Source organism: Melospiza georgiana, chromosome 1 (genome assembly GCF_028018845.1).
Source record: "Melospiza georgiana isolate bMelGeo1 chromosome 1, bMelGeo1.pri, whole genome shotgun sequence".
Taxonomy (NCBI): domain Eukaryota; kingdom Metazoa; phylum Chordata; class Aves; order Passeriformes; family Passerellidae; genus Melospiza; species Melospiza georgiana.
The window spans coordinates 82,636,553-82,651,107 of record NC_080430.1 but is presented as its reverse complement, the minus strand read 5'-3'; the positions used below and the strand labels follow the sequence as shown (position 1 = coordinate 82,651,107).

The window sequence follows — 14,555 nt, the reverse complement described above, 5'->3', positions numbered from 1 at the left end:
CCAGGCTGTGTCTTCCCTCTTTCACAAGGCTGTACCTAAGCAAACTTGGAGACCCAATTTCTGCTGGTTGAGCAGCAGTATGGGCTAAACATCCAAAACCCTAAAGGTCTTTGGAGGGCTAGAGACAACTTCCAGCAGCATGAGTGATTTGCTAAGAAGCACTGCTGCCTCCAGCAAAACAAATCAGGCACTACTGCACTAATGCCTGGTGGTGAAAATTTAACTTTCTGATCGTGTTTAACACTGTGGAAAAGCACAGCAGCTAAAAACCCCAGCAATTCTGAAGCCTTCCCCCAAACCAAGCATCAGCTCAGTCAACCTTAAACGGAGCAAGTTCTCGCAGCAGCTCTGGTGCAGGGGGAAGGGGAAAACCTTTCCACATCAACTCCTCCCTGCACAGGGAACAGAAAGAATATCTAGAGCTTAAATCCAACTAGAAGTGAGATTCTCAAGATTTTCAGAGAATTTGTTAAGCAAGGTGTTTTGTGGAACAGTGGTTCCCAAACAAAAAAAAAAGTGTCACTGTGCAACACTTTGGAAAAGGTAACAAGAGAAAAAAACAAAACTCAATTGGGTAATGAAGTGTCAAGTCTGCCCAACTACAGTATTCATCAACTGGCTTTTGCTGGGCAACCTGAATTTTTTATCTAATGGTAATGTCCTTCCTAGAACTTCACTGTTCCAAGCTGAGGTTTTCCTGCTAACAGGGAAGAGGCAAACATAGTTCTAACGAATCTCAATCACACATGCACCTTTTAAAAAGTATTAACTTATTGTGAATATTTTTGTTTTGAGAATCTGTGTTCCAGTTTCTGACAGACACAGCTGAAATCTCAGACACTGCATCTGGGGTTTGCTCACAGAAAAGTGTTGGGCACTTATCTTTTGTAATTCCTTTTACAATAAGATTGCAGATTATTAGAGGTCTGAACAACACCAAATTTGGAAATTTTATCTGTAACTCTTTGTATTCAAACTTGCCTTTCATTAAGAGAATAGAGAAAAGCATTAGTAGTATTTGTTTTTTCATGTAAGGTCATCTTTGATGGAATCTTAAACTTTCTCCTCCCAGAGGCTTTCTCCTCCTCAGTGAACACTTAACTTGCAGCCCCTGGTTTCCAGACTTCACTAAGACATGAGGTATAAGTATGTGACATTCCAGGAGAAAAAAATGGAGCTCATTATCTTTGTCTTTTTCTCAATGCCAAATTCAAGAAAGGGAAGATATCTCTGGGTATTCTGTGATACTCTATTACTCATCAAGTTTTCACTATCCATTTGAGACTCATTGCATTTAAAATATGGGAGTTAAAACATGGACGTTTTAATAAATGTATACAAATCAATTTGAATGCAATTGAACTAAAGAATTTAGTTATGCCTGTAAAGAAGTTTAGACCAACAATTACTCACTTTTAGAATTATGCTCAAAAGATTATTGTACCATTATTCAAGCTGGTTTTAGGTTGTTTCCATTATGTACCTATTGAGACCTCTACTAGAAAACTTAAAATAATCCCCTATTACTAAAGTCATTATAATCTAAAGCAATTCTAACAGGGATGCTCTAAATAAAAGAAATGCTGAATGTAGAGACAAAGAAAAGGAATACTGTTAACACCAAGACATGAGTAGCTCAAGGACTTAAAATTTATGCTGAAATAATCGTTGCATCCCATAAAATAAAATTCTCTTTTAATTAATTATTCTTACTAATATAGCAATCACTCAATAGCATGCATTTAGCATCCAACTTCCAAAGATTCAGAAAAATACCTTAAGTAAAACCTTTCACAATAAGCAACAAGAAAAGGAGGAATGGATGGCTACAGATTCTTTTTAGCAGGAACTTACTGTAAGGAAAAAAAAAAAAAAGAGAGCAGAGAAGAAAAGAAACAAACACAGAAAAACAGACTTTGCAATTAACCTCACAAATTCAGATTATTGCTGAAAAGCATGGCCAGAAAAGAACCTTAGGCTGAAAGAGTGCTGTCACTCCAGCAGAGAGTCCATGCTAAAATGAGATGGCCATGACAAATGCTGCAGGAGACAAATGGTGAAAGAAGGTCACTGGCAAAAGGAAAGTAGATCTAAGATAAGGAACATAAGAAATGTGCTCAGAGCAGTTTGCAATAAACTACTGGAAGTGTTTAGCCTCAAGAATGGCTTAACAGTAATTCCAATTAGAAGAATGCGATTCATGTGGTCCAAAGGTGACAAACACTTGAGGCATTCTGAAGTGTCACGCCATTAGTTACTGGTTATTCATAAATGCAAATTGACACTATTTGCATGTCAATGGCAGCTTTGCCGGTGAAGCCAACACTTCCATAGCCATATGGCAGGCTGAAGACATGTTGTGCCTGCATCAAGTATGCCTGATTTCAAAAAAGTGGTCCAAATCTACTGCTGACTGAAAAAAGCAGTGACATGCAATCACAACCTTGACAAACTTCAGAGAAAAAGAGTTTTTCAGCTAAGACAATTAATTCTTGAATTTCTGGATTCACAAATAGGATCTTAAGCATGGTAGGACACAAACTAGATCACTTGGGAGAAGATGTTCAGTTATGCTCAAGCATTAGCTGATTCTTGCCAAAGGCATCTCAAGATGCAACACAGACAAGGATGACATGAGCTACACAGGAACTACAACTCTGGAGAGAAAGAAACACAAATTTCAACTAATAAACCTTGAAAACTTTGAAGTTTGGTCAGAGAGCAGACAAAGAGCAATCAAGGCTGGGAGGTCACTGTATTCACTAGGGCTATCAGGTTCAAATCTTTTGAGGGAAAATGGAGGAGCACTAGCTGACAAAGATGCTCCAGTCAAACACATCCTGGCCAGTTAGCCAAAGCCCTAAAATCAAAGGGTGATGGTAAAAAGCCACTCAGAAGATACCTTTAGTTCTCTTTCCCTCCTTGGTCAGATGAATTATAGAAATAAAAACTTGAGTTGGAAGGAACCTTACAAATCACCTAGTTTCAAACACCCTGCACCATAGTTCATCAGAGATGAACTATACTAAAAGCTGCCAGGGACTCAACTAATCCTGTATTTTTTCAAAGAAAGTAAATCCTTCATCAAATTAATTATTCTTACCAGGACTCAGCACTCTTAACAAATAACCTCTATTTACTGTGAGAAGCTAGATAATCTAGCAGCCTCTCCTCTGTTAAGAAATGGAAGAAACACTAAATCAGGTCTGTGTACAGCAAGCTTCTTTATTTCTTGATAATCCATGCAGGACAGTTCAGAAGAAATGAAGGCTAGAAAGTGTCTCTTGCCTACAGAGGGTCACAGCTGTGTACAGTTCTTCAGATGAAGTCCTAACTCTGTGTAAAGCTCCCAGTTTTGCTTGTTCTGTGAGGCCATGAAATATTCTATTACGTCCACCTACAGGTGGCTGAGATATGCTGTACTCGACCAGGTCACATAGGTATTCTCCTGCTCTTCTTTTCAGCCAAAGATTCTGAACATGCAACCAGCTATTAAGTGTATTATTACCTCGGCTCCAATCCTTTTCTTCCCCTTCCATCTTTCCATCTTCCATCTTTCTACACAGGATTTATCTTCCTCTCTTCAGAAAATGCCTCCTAATATTCCACTATCAAGAAGTTTCCTTGGCTTATTTCATGGCTTTGTGCCAAGATAATAAAATTAAAAAGTACTTTTCGAGTAGCCAAAAAGAGTTCTCATTGTGGAACTTTATTAGGAGTACTCTTTCTTTCCATTACTTCAATCTTCAAAATGGCAAACTGAAAATGTTCCTTTACCCAGGTCCCTGCCCAGCTACACTCTTGCAAGAATATCCATCTTCTCTAGCTTAAGTAAACATTTCCCAAGTGGCACTACAGGAAAATCCATGCTCAGAGCCCTGACAGGAAACAGAAAGACATCAAATATCATCTAAGAAAAGGTCAGTAAGTAGGTCATTCCAGCACAATCTGGTTTTGGAGAACTCCTCTTGCAAATTATCCCTTTGACCATTTACTACCTTCATTCTTATATTATCCTTTCTATCAGTTTATGTTGTAATGTCCAAAGAGCGCTGTGATTAGCAGGCCTGTAATTTTTCTTTTATTCAGTCCTCCCTTTCTCCATGGTATATTAGCCCCAAATACACAGAGGGCTGTCATCTTGTCCCCCTCCACCTTCTCTTCCCCCACAAATATCTGAAAGAGTCCATCTCACCCTCCTTTATGGACCATGCTCCCAGAACTTTGAAGAGCTCATGACACCTTTTGGTGATCAAATGTAAACATGACTGCATTCCCACTGAACTAGGATGTTCAGGACAGTAGTGGGGTGAGGGAAAGGCCCCATGGAGAGGTGTCATTTTGCTCTCCAATGACAGGAAATCTGCCCTGGTATTAGAGGGTCACAGTTCCTTCTCCACCCTTACTTTCCTCCCAGGCAACACTCTTTAAACCCAGGGCCAGCTTTAGATGGATGATCAAAAGCTTTTACTGCCCAAGAGCAGCACAGCTGGCTAGCTGATAAAAGGGATGCTTTGCACCTGGATTGGACTGAGAGGATAAGGGGCCATAAGGCCACAAGACATAGACATACACTGTGGAGGAAGTAAATATAGAGAAGCGTATGCAAAAATTCCCTCAGTAAAGGGAGGATTGCATGAGATTGCAAACCACTTGTATTCAAACTAACACAGCACTTTACTATTACAGCATCGCAGAATGGTTTGGGCTGGAAGGGACCTTAAAGATTAGTTTCAACCCCCTGTCATGGGCAGGGACCCTTCACTAACACTGTAAGTTGCAACTTGATGTACTTAGTAAAAATCTGTGTGATCCAACTGGCAGTTTCATATGCCATGCCTTATAATTGTAAGATTAGTCATCACTTGGTCCTCCTCATATCAGCATATTAAATTGTGACTTTTGCTTCTAACCGCTTATGATAATGTACAGTTCCATGAATTCATTATCATTAGACAATATCACTCTGTCCTCTCCAGTATCACTTCTATAAAACCAAAAAGTATTCTGTTCTAGGTCCACATCTATGTCGTCTTCAAATTTGACCCTATGATTACTGAAGAATTGCCTCATTTATCTCCCATGATTGCTCATAGAGCAAATTTGGCCCAATGTAGCTTCTGGCAGGTGTTACCACTGACAAGTAATGTGTTTCACCCATGAGCACTCTGCATGTGGCACAGGCAGACATGGGCAGACTCCCCACACAGGCTTTGGCCTTAAAGAAAGGGGCTTTCCACAACTGCCCATTTTGCCATCTTCTTTCTTCCATAATTAATTATTCTTGACAGAGGCACCTGCACTGCTTTAAAGAGAGTGTGTGCACACAACAACCAAAAAGCCATTAGATATGCCAACAAATTAATACTTATATTACTGATGAGCTGCATTCCAGCTTCCTAAATCTGAGCTACTCCATCTATTACTAAAAGTTTCTGTGCCACAGCAACTGGAAAGGATGATATTTTCCACCACAGTAAAAATGAAGGGCTTGTTCTCACATCCCTTACATACCCCAAAACCATGATGAACATAATATTTCTGTCATTTTTTTATCAATACTTTTGCAACAAACATTTCCAGGCTACTGGATAACGCCTTGCAACAGGGTTTGAGACTGAGGAAGCTGCAGCTTTCACATGTACCTTCTTTGCCCAGTGCACAAGCAATACAAACACAGTCATCCCATTTTGGACTGTATAACAGAAATAAAACCATGCCATAAAAGATTGAATGTCAGAAATTTGATAGAAGGGGACCTTGCCTTTGCTTATACTCCCTATCCCATACAACAGCACTCTCCTCTGCCCTCAAGGAGCGAATTTGAGGCCAAAGACCTATAGCACAGAACCACACTCATGGCAACTGAAGAGAACAATAGGTACATGAGGACACCACTGAGATGGTGTCCTGAAGGCAAAAAATGGGCTGTAATAGGCAAGGATGAGACTTAGCCTCACTAGCACACCGTTAAGACCCAAAGGTTTGGATGTATAATCGTTTATGAGGCTCTATTATCTTCCTGCAATCTCATACTAAACAGAACACAGATCAGTATAAGCAAGACGAGCATAGGAACTGTAGTGCCAACACTGGTTAATGTATTTCCATTGCTCTAACCTAAATTCCATAAAGTCAGGTTCCCAAAACACTGCTCTTTGACTTCATACATTCCATTGGATTTCAGTAGCCAAGAAAAACTGGCAAATTCCAGCTCCTTGGCTTAACCATCCTTCTGCTAGGGACAGAGACTCTTCTCTGTTACCTTTTGTCAACTTCACCTCCTTCTTGTCCTCCTGCCCAACAGATATATAAGCAGAGACACTCCAAATTCTGCTCTGATGATTAAGAAATTTCTTCTAGTGACTTGCATGCTTAAATTTGAATCCTGGCCTTCTTAGGTATACTACTAAAGTTCAGGACCAGAGGCCAGAAACCACATTTGTGGTTACCAAGCAACAGCACAGGCCTCAGTAGTCCCCAGAAGCATGTCTGATGTTACATTCACCCAAAATCCCAGAAACAGCCACTGCCACACAGTTTCCCAGTCATTTCATTAAAATACTTGCAGCTTTATGCAAGTTGAACTCATTTCCAGCAGTACTGCACACTGGTGCTCTTTGCCCAAAAAGCTTGTTAGTCTGCAATGTTATTTGATTTAACACCCCTCTGAAAGATCATTAGGAGGATCAGCCAAAAAATGTCCCTTATCAAGAATGGGAAGCAAAGGGAAAGGTGGTAATCAGTGAAAGAACAGGACCCAAGTTTAGACATATTTTCTGTGTTTGCTCACATTGGGAGCCAACATCAAGTTCATTAACTCAAAGATGCACATGGGGCTTCTGTATTTGGCTCTTGTCAATTATTCCTCTCCTACGAGGAAGCTAATTTCATGTCATCTAAATCTGAAAAATACAGGAGCAAAAATCATGGCAATAATAACATATTTCAAAGTCATTCACCCTATTCCTTCTGCTTTCTTGCTGTACACTGTCCATTGTGGATACCTTTTCCAAACTGGAATTGAGCACAATTGTAAAGGTTCCAGTTGTAACAATTAGAAACACAACTATTGCTAAAGAAATAGGTAGAATAAGTGACAAAGAAAATCAAAGTGAACATTTAGTTGTACATTTGTATCAACTCTAAAGCAACACCAGCATACCTAACCCCCAGGCTGCAATGTGGGAGCAAGTAAGTTTGTATCTTGAAAGACACCAAATTCCATGTGCTAATTAATATCTGATATGTTGCTGGATATTACTCAAAATCTTCCACTTTGTTTTCTTATCTGAAAGAAAGAGTCTCAAAACAAAAAAGAGTAAAAGGAGAAGAAAAAACTCCTCAGACTGCAGTGTCTGTCCCAGAACAAAAGAGCGTTAACAGTGTTCTCATGTGTAAAGGCCCTGGCAGCAGATAAAGGAATTTTCCAGCTAATAAAAACAAAGAAAAAAAAACTTAGAAAAAAAAATCTATGGAAAACTACTTTGGTTAAAATTAATGAAGCAATTTGGTTCTCTCTATAAAAGAGATACTCTCGGGATTCTGTAAAAATACAGAATAGTTACGGGAAACAACCGAGTGTCCTTTCTGTTATGATCAATCATATAGATGGTCCAAGAGCTTATCTTAAAGCCAAAAAAAAATTCAAATATTTTTCTTCCTTGCCTGTCCAAAAATGTACAATGGGCACATCACACGTAGACTATTTTATTAGGTCAGCCCTGTGTCTCAGGTGGGGGTTTAAAGGCAGGGAACTTTTAATTCTAGATTTACTTTGGCTGTAAGTTAACAGTAGTGCAGCTCTTCTAGCACAAGTACAAGTAAAGTGTGATTTACTGGAGACCTCTAACACTTAACAAGATAATCTTTTTAAAGATGACAATGAACTAGTGATATACAGATGATCCAATATTTTCATGCAATCAAAAGGAAACATTAATCCATGCTAATAATAATGTACATCAGTTATCCCACAGAAAGTTGCTTAAGCTGCTCTGTGCCCCTATGACTGCACACTGACATGCTTTAACATGTCAACACTCACCACCAAATAGAAGTCCTGCCTAAGCCCCAACAGGAAACCAGGGTTCAACACATCATATACAGTGAAAAGCTTACAGAAGGAGAAAGGATAAAGGATGGTCCCCAGCTAAGAGAGATGAGTGAGGCAAGACATATGAAGGAGCAGAAGGAACCAATTAAGAGCCTGATAAATTTAGAACTCTTTGCTCAACAAGGAGTGGAAAGCATATTTTATGTATTAACCCATGCCACATTTTTATAAACTGCTGTTATTTTAATGTTAGTATTACACTTGCATACAAACAGTCCTCTTCAGAAAGAAAAATTCTTTTCCATTTTGTTTTACTTGAAAGAAGATTATAAACACCAGGCTGAGCACTGAAGTTTTCAGCACTGGTAGAAGCAGAGCTGTCGAGAAGGATGCTGCAGCTCTTGTTTCAGTGAAATGTGTCACCACTACATGAAAGATAGCTGTGTAATATTCCTTCCATCTAACATTACATCAAGTGATTCACACCAACACTCATTTCTTAAACTTAACCTTTTAGTACAGCTTATGAAATATGGTGCAGTCTTCAAGCAGGATTACTCTCCTTTGAATTTTCTGTAATAAGGCAATATATAAAACTACTTTCCATTGCTTTGCGTGTCCCTAGTCTTCCCTAAACCTGGATGAAGAGACAGGAATGGCTTTGTAACATTGGGGCTGCTCCCAGGGACATAACCTGAGGCACAAACCACATGAACAACACAGTTTGACTGCCTCCTTCCCCTTTGCTCCTAAATAAACTCAGTACTCCTCTAGCACTGTCTGTCTGATTCTGCCCACCAGAAGATGCATCAGAAGAGCATGAAGAGTGGGCACCTGTGCCATGACCTGCCTCCTGAAAGAGTTTTCCCAGCAAGAGTTTCTGCTGCTTGCTGTCCTAAACACTCCTCCTTCCAGGCAAAATGGGCTGCTTTGGGGAGTCTGGCTCCCAGCAGCACTCTGAAGCTCAGTGCAGGTGTGGAAGCTGCAAGAAGGTATTTACAAACTGTGCTGTCTGGATTTGGATCGCTGCTTGAACAGACGGTCGAATATGCTTTGGAGCAGTGCAGAGCAGAAAACTACTTCTAAAACTGTAATTGCAGATCATAGCAATGAAGCAGCTAGACTAAGAATAAACACAGCAAATGTACACTCACCAGAGCCACTATATACACATGTACACACACACCCATACACACACACTTGGCAGTGGCAGCAGCTCAAATATAACTAGACTAAAAGCCATTTCTGAAGACGTTTCTAAGGTTACTCGGTTAAAACTGAGTCATTGCACACTGTTGCATTTCTCATTTGAAATTCAGGATGAAGTCTAAGAATTGCCATTTTTAAAATTTCAAGTTGTTTCATAATCAAATTTGTAGGAAATTAACATAAATAATGCCATCTCCTCAGTTAAGTCTCAGACAGATTATATTTTGGGTCATCTATGTAACTTTTTACTTGATTTTTTTTAAAAAATAGATCTTATCTGAATGTTTTCTCTTTTAAATATCTAAGTCTGGCATTGATACAGTTTGGCTTGTTTAGCACACTGAAACCCAGTAGTATTCATGAACTAGATAGCTCCAGGACAAATTTCTAGTATAATGCAAAAATAATTAAAACAAATGCATCATTTGTGGTTTTAGTAATTACTACAAATACTTATATTTTTATTGCCAGATATAAAAAAGATTACTTAGTATAACATCATCCCTGTGATGACACATACATGCCAATGCAACTTCACATTAATCACAGTAGGCATACCATCAATCAGTGCAATGTGACAACTGTTCTCCATTCTTCCTCCTCCTCCTCCTCTCTCTCTCTCTCTCTCTCTCAAAAACCCCAAAAAACTTCAACTCATCTTTGGATGTTTTGAACAAGAAACAAAACCACTATTTATTGAACATTAGTTTTTCAAAGTACAATTGCTTGCTTTCCTTCTCAGTGGGTTTGATTTCTAACACAATGACTGAAAAACTCCTGCAAAAATATAATATACTTAGAGCCCAAATTCCAAACCTACTCTGAGCAAAAATACTTACAGAAGGAAGGAAGAAATTAAGATTACCTCAGTAGTATCTGTAACATCTGATCCTGGCTAACTCTAAAGCATATGCTAATTTTAAGCCTCTGAGTAGTCCATTGGCTTCAGTGAATCCAGTGAAAGTCTAGAAGATTAGTCAGGCACTTAACACTGCTGGCAAATGTGTAACTCTGGGATGGCAGTCAGGCCACGAGGAACATGCATAAGAATGGCAGTGGAAAATAAGGGGTAGGAGCTCACAATAGAAAACCTTTGCAAAAGAATGGATCATGTGAGAGAGCTCCTTTCAAGGACTACTTGAAAGGCATGTCACCACTGTGGGGAAAAAAAAAAAAAAAGGTATTTACTAACATACCCTTGCTTACACTGAGTCTTTGAAGTAGCAGAACTTTCTCTCTCCAGGTCTGCCACCTAATACTTATTCAAGTTACACGTTTTTCCATTTGTTATAAAACAACGAGGGTTTTTACATATCTTAAAATCAAATCCCTAAGGGATGAGTGACCCAGTTGATTGTTTTGTTTGCTCTGATCAGCCCAGCACTAAGCAAAGTTAGTGCTGCTTTATCAATTTTTACAAACTCAACAGCAAACTCATATGGTCAATCACTACTTCCCTCCCATAGGAAAATCCACACAATATACACCAGCCATTTCCTAATTAATTCCTAAATGCATGTATCATCTACAGGCTTTTTATTTCACCAAAGCCATAAATCAGTAAATCAGCCAACGCCCTGCAGTAGGCTTTAAAAAGATGCAGGTTATGCAAGATGCAGAAGTCTTATCAAAAGCTTTTATTTAAAAGCAATCCAAGAAAATTAACGTCAGTTCCTTAACTTTCATTCAAAACAAAGCAGAAAATTCTGTTAGGAATATCTATAGAAGCATTATTGGCCAAGAAGGCCAAAAGAGCCTAAACCCAAGTTTCAACTTGGATCTAGCTCAGGACAAACAGCTTCTGAAGCACTTCAGAGTCATTATGCTGGACCTTAACCCCTAAATAAAAAAGTTTTGGACTAAGCTACCATGACAGACTTGATGCTGCAATGATACAAAGATGCCTTCTTAAAAAAAAACCAAAACCAAACCCCTAACACAACACAAATGTCAATGCTAACAGTCCACAAACAGGAAAAAGTACTTTGCCTGTTAGAAACTTCCCAAAGCAAATACTTCTATCCTAGAATAAAGGTAAGAAAAAATCAGGCAAATACTAATAGCTCATAGCCACAAGTATATAAGTTTTAAATCGATTTTTTTTCTCCATTCCCTTGATGCTGACATCCATGCCTTTTTAGACTCAAACTCTTGCTATACAACGAAGTTATAAAACTACCTAAAATACAAAGTCTATGGCAGTCCTAAATTTCCATTGTACAAAGGCAGTATTTAATACTTGTGGCCAACAGTGTACTGGACTACAGCAAGAAAAAGTTGTATTAATATAAATGGTAAATAAACCACTTAGTGTTCTGAGACTCAGTATTTGCCAACAGGCTTGATACAAGCATCTCAAGATCTTGAATTTCGCCTTAATTTAATGATACTGATCCTTTACTCATTCTGAAATTAAAATGTGGTGTTATATATACATAAAGATACAAAATTCTAAAATTCTTGCCCTTAAAATATGAAAAAAAAATCCAGCAAATAGTTCTTACAAGGAGATAGATCAAAACAGTATTTTATTATTAGTTAATTCCATCTGTGTGTTTAGACACACAGGAATTATATAGGATGCTGACAACAGCTGGAGTGGGGGAGGGGAGGTGGGTGAGAGGAGAAAGGGGGTGAGGTCCTCACTCCAGTAGGAGACTTGTGTACCTGACTGATAAACTCAGCCTAACTTCTTCATGTATCCTATTTATCTTCAAATCTATTTATGTCACACAAGAGAACATATGAGCATAGCAGCTGTTACTATAGCAATGAAACTGAAAATTTTGAGAACACAAAAAACCCACCCCTGAAGGATGCTCAGTTTAGCAAAGAGATGGTTTAGAGAACAGCGCACCAGTATCTCACTTCTTGGATCTGCTCAAAGTCTGCGTTTACAGAGACATGAAATCAGCTGTAACAGCCTGTTCCCCAAAGAGCACTCGGAGCCAAATCACCGCTACCTCTTACTCGGCACGACTCGGTACACCGGGAGTTCCTGCTAAGTAACCCCAAACTTGTCAAGTACGCCCGAGCCGCCTGTAAATCCGGGGAAAAGCGATTCCCTGCAAAAGGCTCAGAGGTTCTGATGGCGGCAGAGAAGAGATTCGCCATAGTAACAAACCCCCCACCCGCACCGCGGGTCACAGCGGGGAGCGCGGCGAGCCCCGCACCCCCGGCCGCACGCACACCTGCCCGGCGCCGGGAGGGCGGCACGGGCCGGGACAACTCAGGTACTTCGCTCCAGCAGCGGCAGGCAGCCTCCCCGAGCACGGCCCGGGATGAAACCCACCCGCAATTCCCCCAAGTGCCGTTCTCCTGTCAAACGCCCCCCGCTCCCTCCCTCCCGTTCCCGGCCGGCGGCCCTGCCCCCCCGCCTCACGCCGTCCCTCGCCCCTCGCCGCCCCCTCCGCGGGCGCGCCGGCCCCGCGCAGCCCCGGCCCCGCCGCGGACCCGAGGCGCTGCCGGCCGCGGTTTTACCTGCGAGGGAGCCGGGTCTCTGCAGGGTGGCGGTGGCGTACAGCTCCTGGGAGTGCTTGCTGTACTGATCGGCAGCGTGAACAAGCCGCTTGGTAGGCGACAGGGTGGCGTAAGTGCCGATGGTGGAGCTTAACTGGTGGATAGGAGAGGAGGAAATGTTAGACTGGACGGTGGGCGGGGAGGTCACTCGGATGGGGGACGGCGACAGTCCCGCCGAGGAGACGACGATGTTGATGGGCGAGCTGGTGCTGTAGGACTTGGCCAGGCGGCTGGGGGACTGCTTCGGGGAGGAGAGGCGCTGCGCGGTGGCGTAGGCGGCGCCCTCGGCGGCGGAGCCGGCCCGTGGCAGCTTGGTGGGGGAGCCGCCGGGCTGGGCGGGCAGCGGGGAGCTCACCCGCTGCGCCGGCAGCGTGGAGCTGGCGTAGTAGAGCGCGGCGGCGTGCTGGGGCTCGGGCAGGTGGAAGGCGCTGCCGTGGCTGGGCGCGAAGGGCTCCCGCGGCTGCGGGGCGGCGGGCGGCGGCGGCGGCTCCGGGCCGCCCGGGTGGGCGCCGCGGCCCCCCGGGCCCTGCTGCGGGAAGGAAAGGCAGAGGCGTCAGCGGCGGCGGGCGCCCGGCTCCCCCGGCCCTGCGCGGGGCGGTGCGGGCCCGCCGGCCGGAGCAGCCCCCTCGCTGACCTCGAACCAGGCCGGCACCCGGCGCCCGCGGGATTACGGGAGTTGGTAATCTGCTAAAGCACTCTCGGCCTTTCAGGGGAAAAACCAGCCGCCGGCTCGGCCCGAGAGGTGTGGAAACTCCCCCCGACGGCTGAAGCCGGCACCCGGCCGTGGGGCACAGCGCTCCGGGGCGCCGGCTCCGGAATGCGCTCGCCTGCCAACCCCTAAATCAGGCAGGGTTTAGCCCCGGGTCAAATACTTACGTACGTACATACACACAGATAAATACACCCGCGCCCCTTTATTCTGCATACATTAGAGAAGAGCGGCCGAAGCCCCTCGGAAAAGCCTTTAATCGAGTAACTTTCCTCGGTTTCCAGCAACCTGTGTCCCTAACGAGGCGAGGCACCGCACCGGGAGCTCACTGCTCCCCGCGGGCCGGACCTGTGTGAAGGGGCGGAGGGAGGGGAAGCCCGGGCCGGTGCACGCCGAGCCGCCCTGGCAGCACGGCACGGCACGGCACGGCACGGCGAGCGGCCGCCTCGCACTCAGTTACGCGGCACGAAGGGGGCGGCGGGTACGGGAGGAGCTGCTGGGGCCGGGCGCTTCCCTGGGCCGCATCCAGCGGGGAATCTGCATAGACAAGGAGGGAGAGAGCTCCCTGCGCCGACCCGCTGGCCGCCGGCAAGGCAGCGCTGAGCTCCCTCTAAGACCAGTAATTGAGGGGGGCTGGGATGAGGGAGCGAGAGAAAATCCTCGGGAGATACTGCCTATGAGAAATTTCGGTTCTGTGCCTGAGCCGCTTCTGAAGCCGCAGAGGATGGAGCTTGCCCTTACACACAGGCGGCTCCCCCTTTTTTTTTTTATCGGGGATCTTAGGCTCAAGAGATCATCTGTGAGTCTGGTAACATTAAAATCCTCTCATAACTGCACCCCGCAGTGAGGGAGAGCTCAGTGCTCTGTTGGAAGATATGCTGTTAGATTCAGATACTGGGTTTTTTCTGGTTAGGCAGGGGATTTACTTGAACCTCAAAAAGTGCTCTGGATCCTCAGAGTTGACAGCATAGTTTGAATCGGTCTGACCGATGCTTTGCCCGAACACATGCACACGCCTCTCAGCTACTGATTTCCTTAGCCAGAAGAAGCTTTAAAATGTGA

At 43.3% G+C, this 14,555-nt stretch overlaps 1 protein-coding gene across 5 annotated transcripts in view; it reads right to left on the bottom strand.

The window, feature by feature from the left end:
• Positions 1 to 14,555, bottom strand: part of CTNND2 (catenin delta 2) — a 635,183-nt gene that overhangs the window by 256,260 nt on the left and 364,368 nt on the right. For 4 of the 5 annotated variants that reach the window (XM_058042059.1, XM_058042075.1, XM_058042067.1 and 1 more), the window contains one exon: positions 12,746 to 13,313. In XM_058042059.1, the coding sequence (XP_057898042.1) occupies positions 12,746 to 13,313 (568 nt within the window). The remainder of the gene's footprint in view (positions 1 to 12,745; positions 13,314 to 14,555) is intronic. The other variant, XM_058042094.1, reaches the window with a different exon arrangement.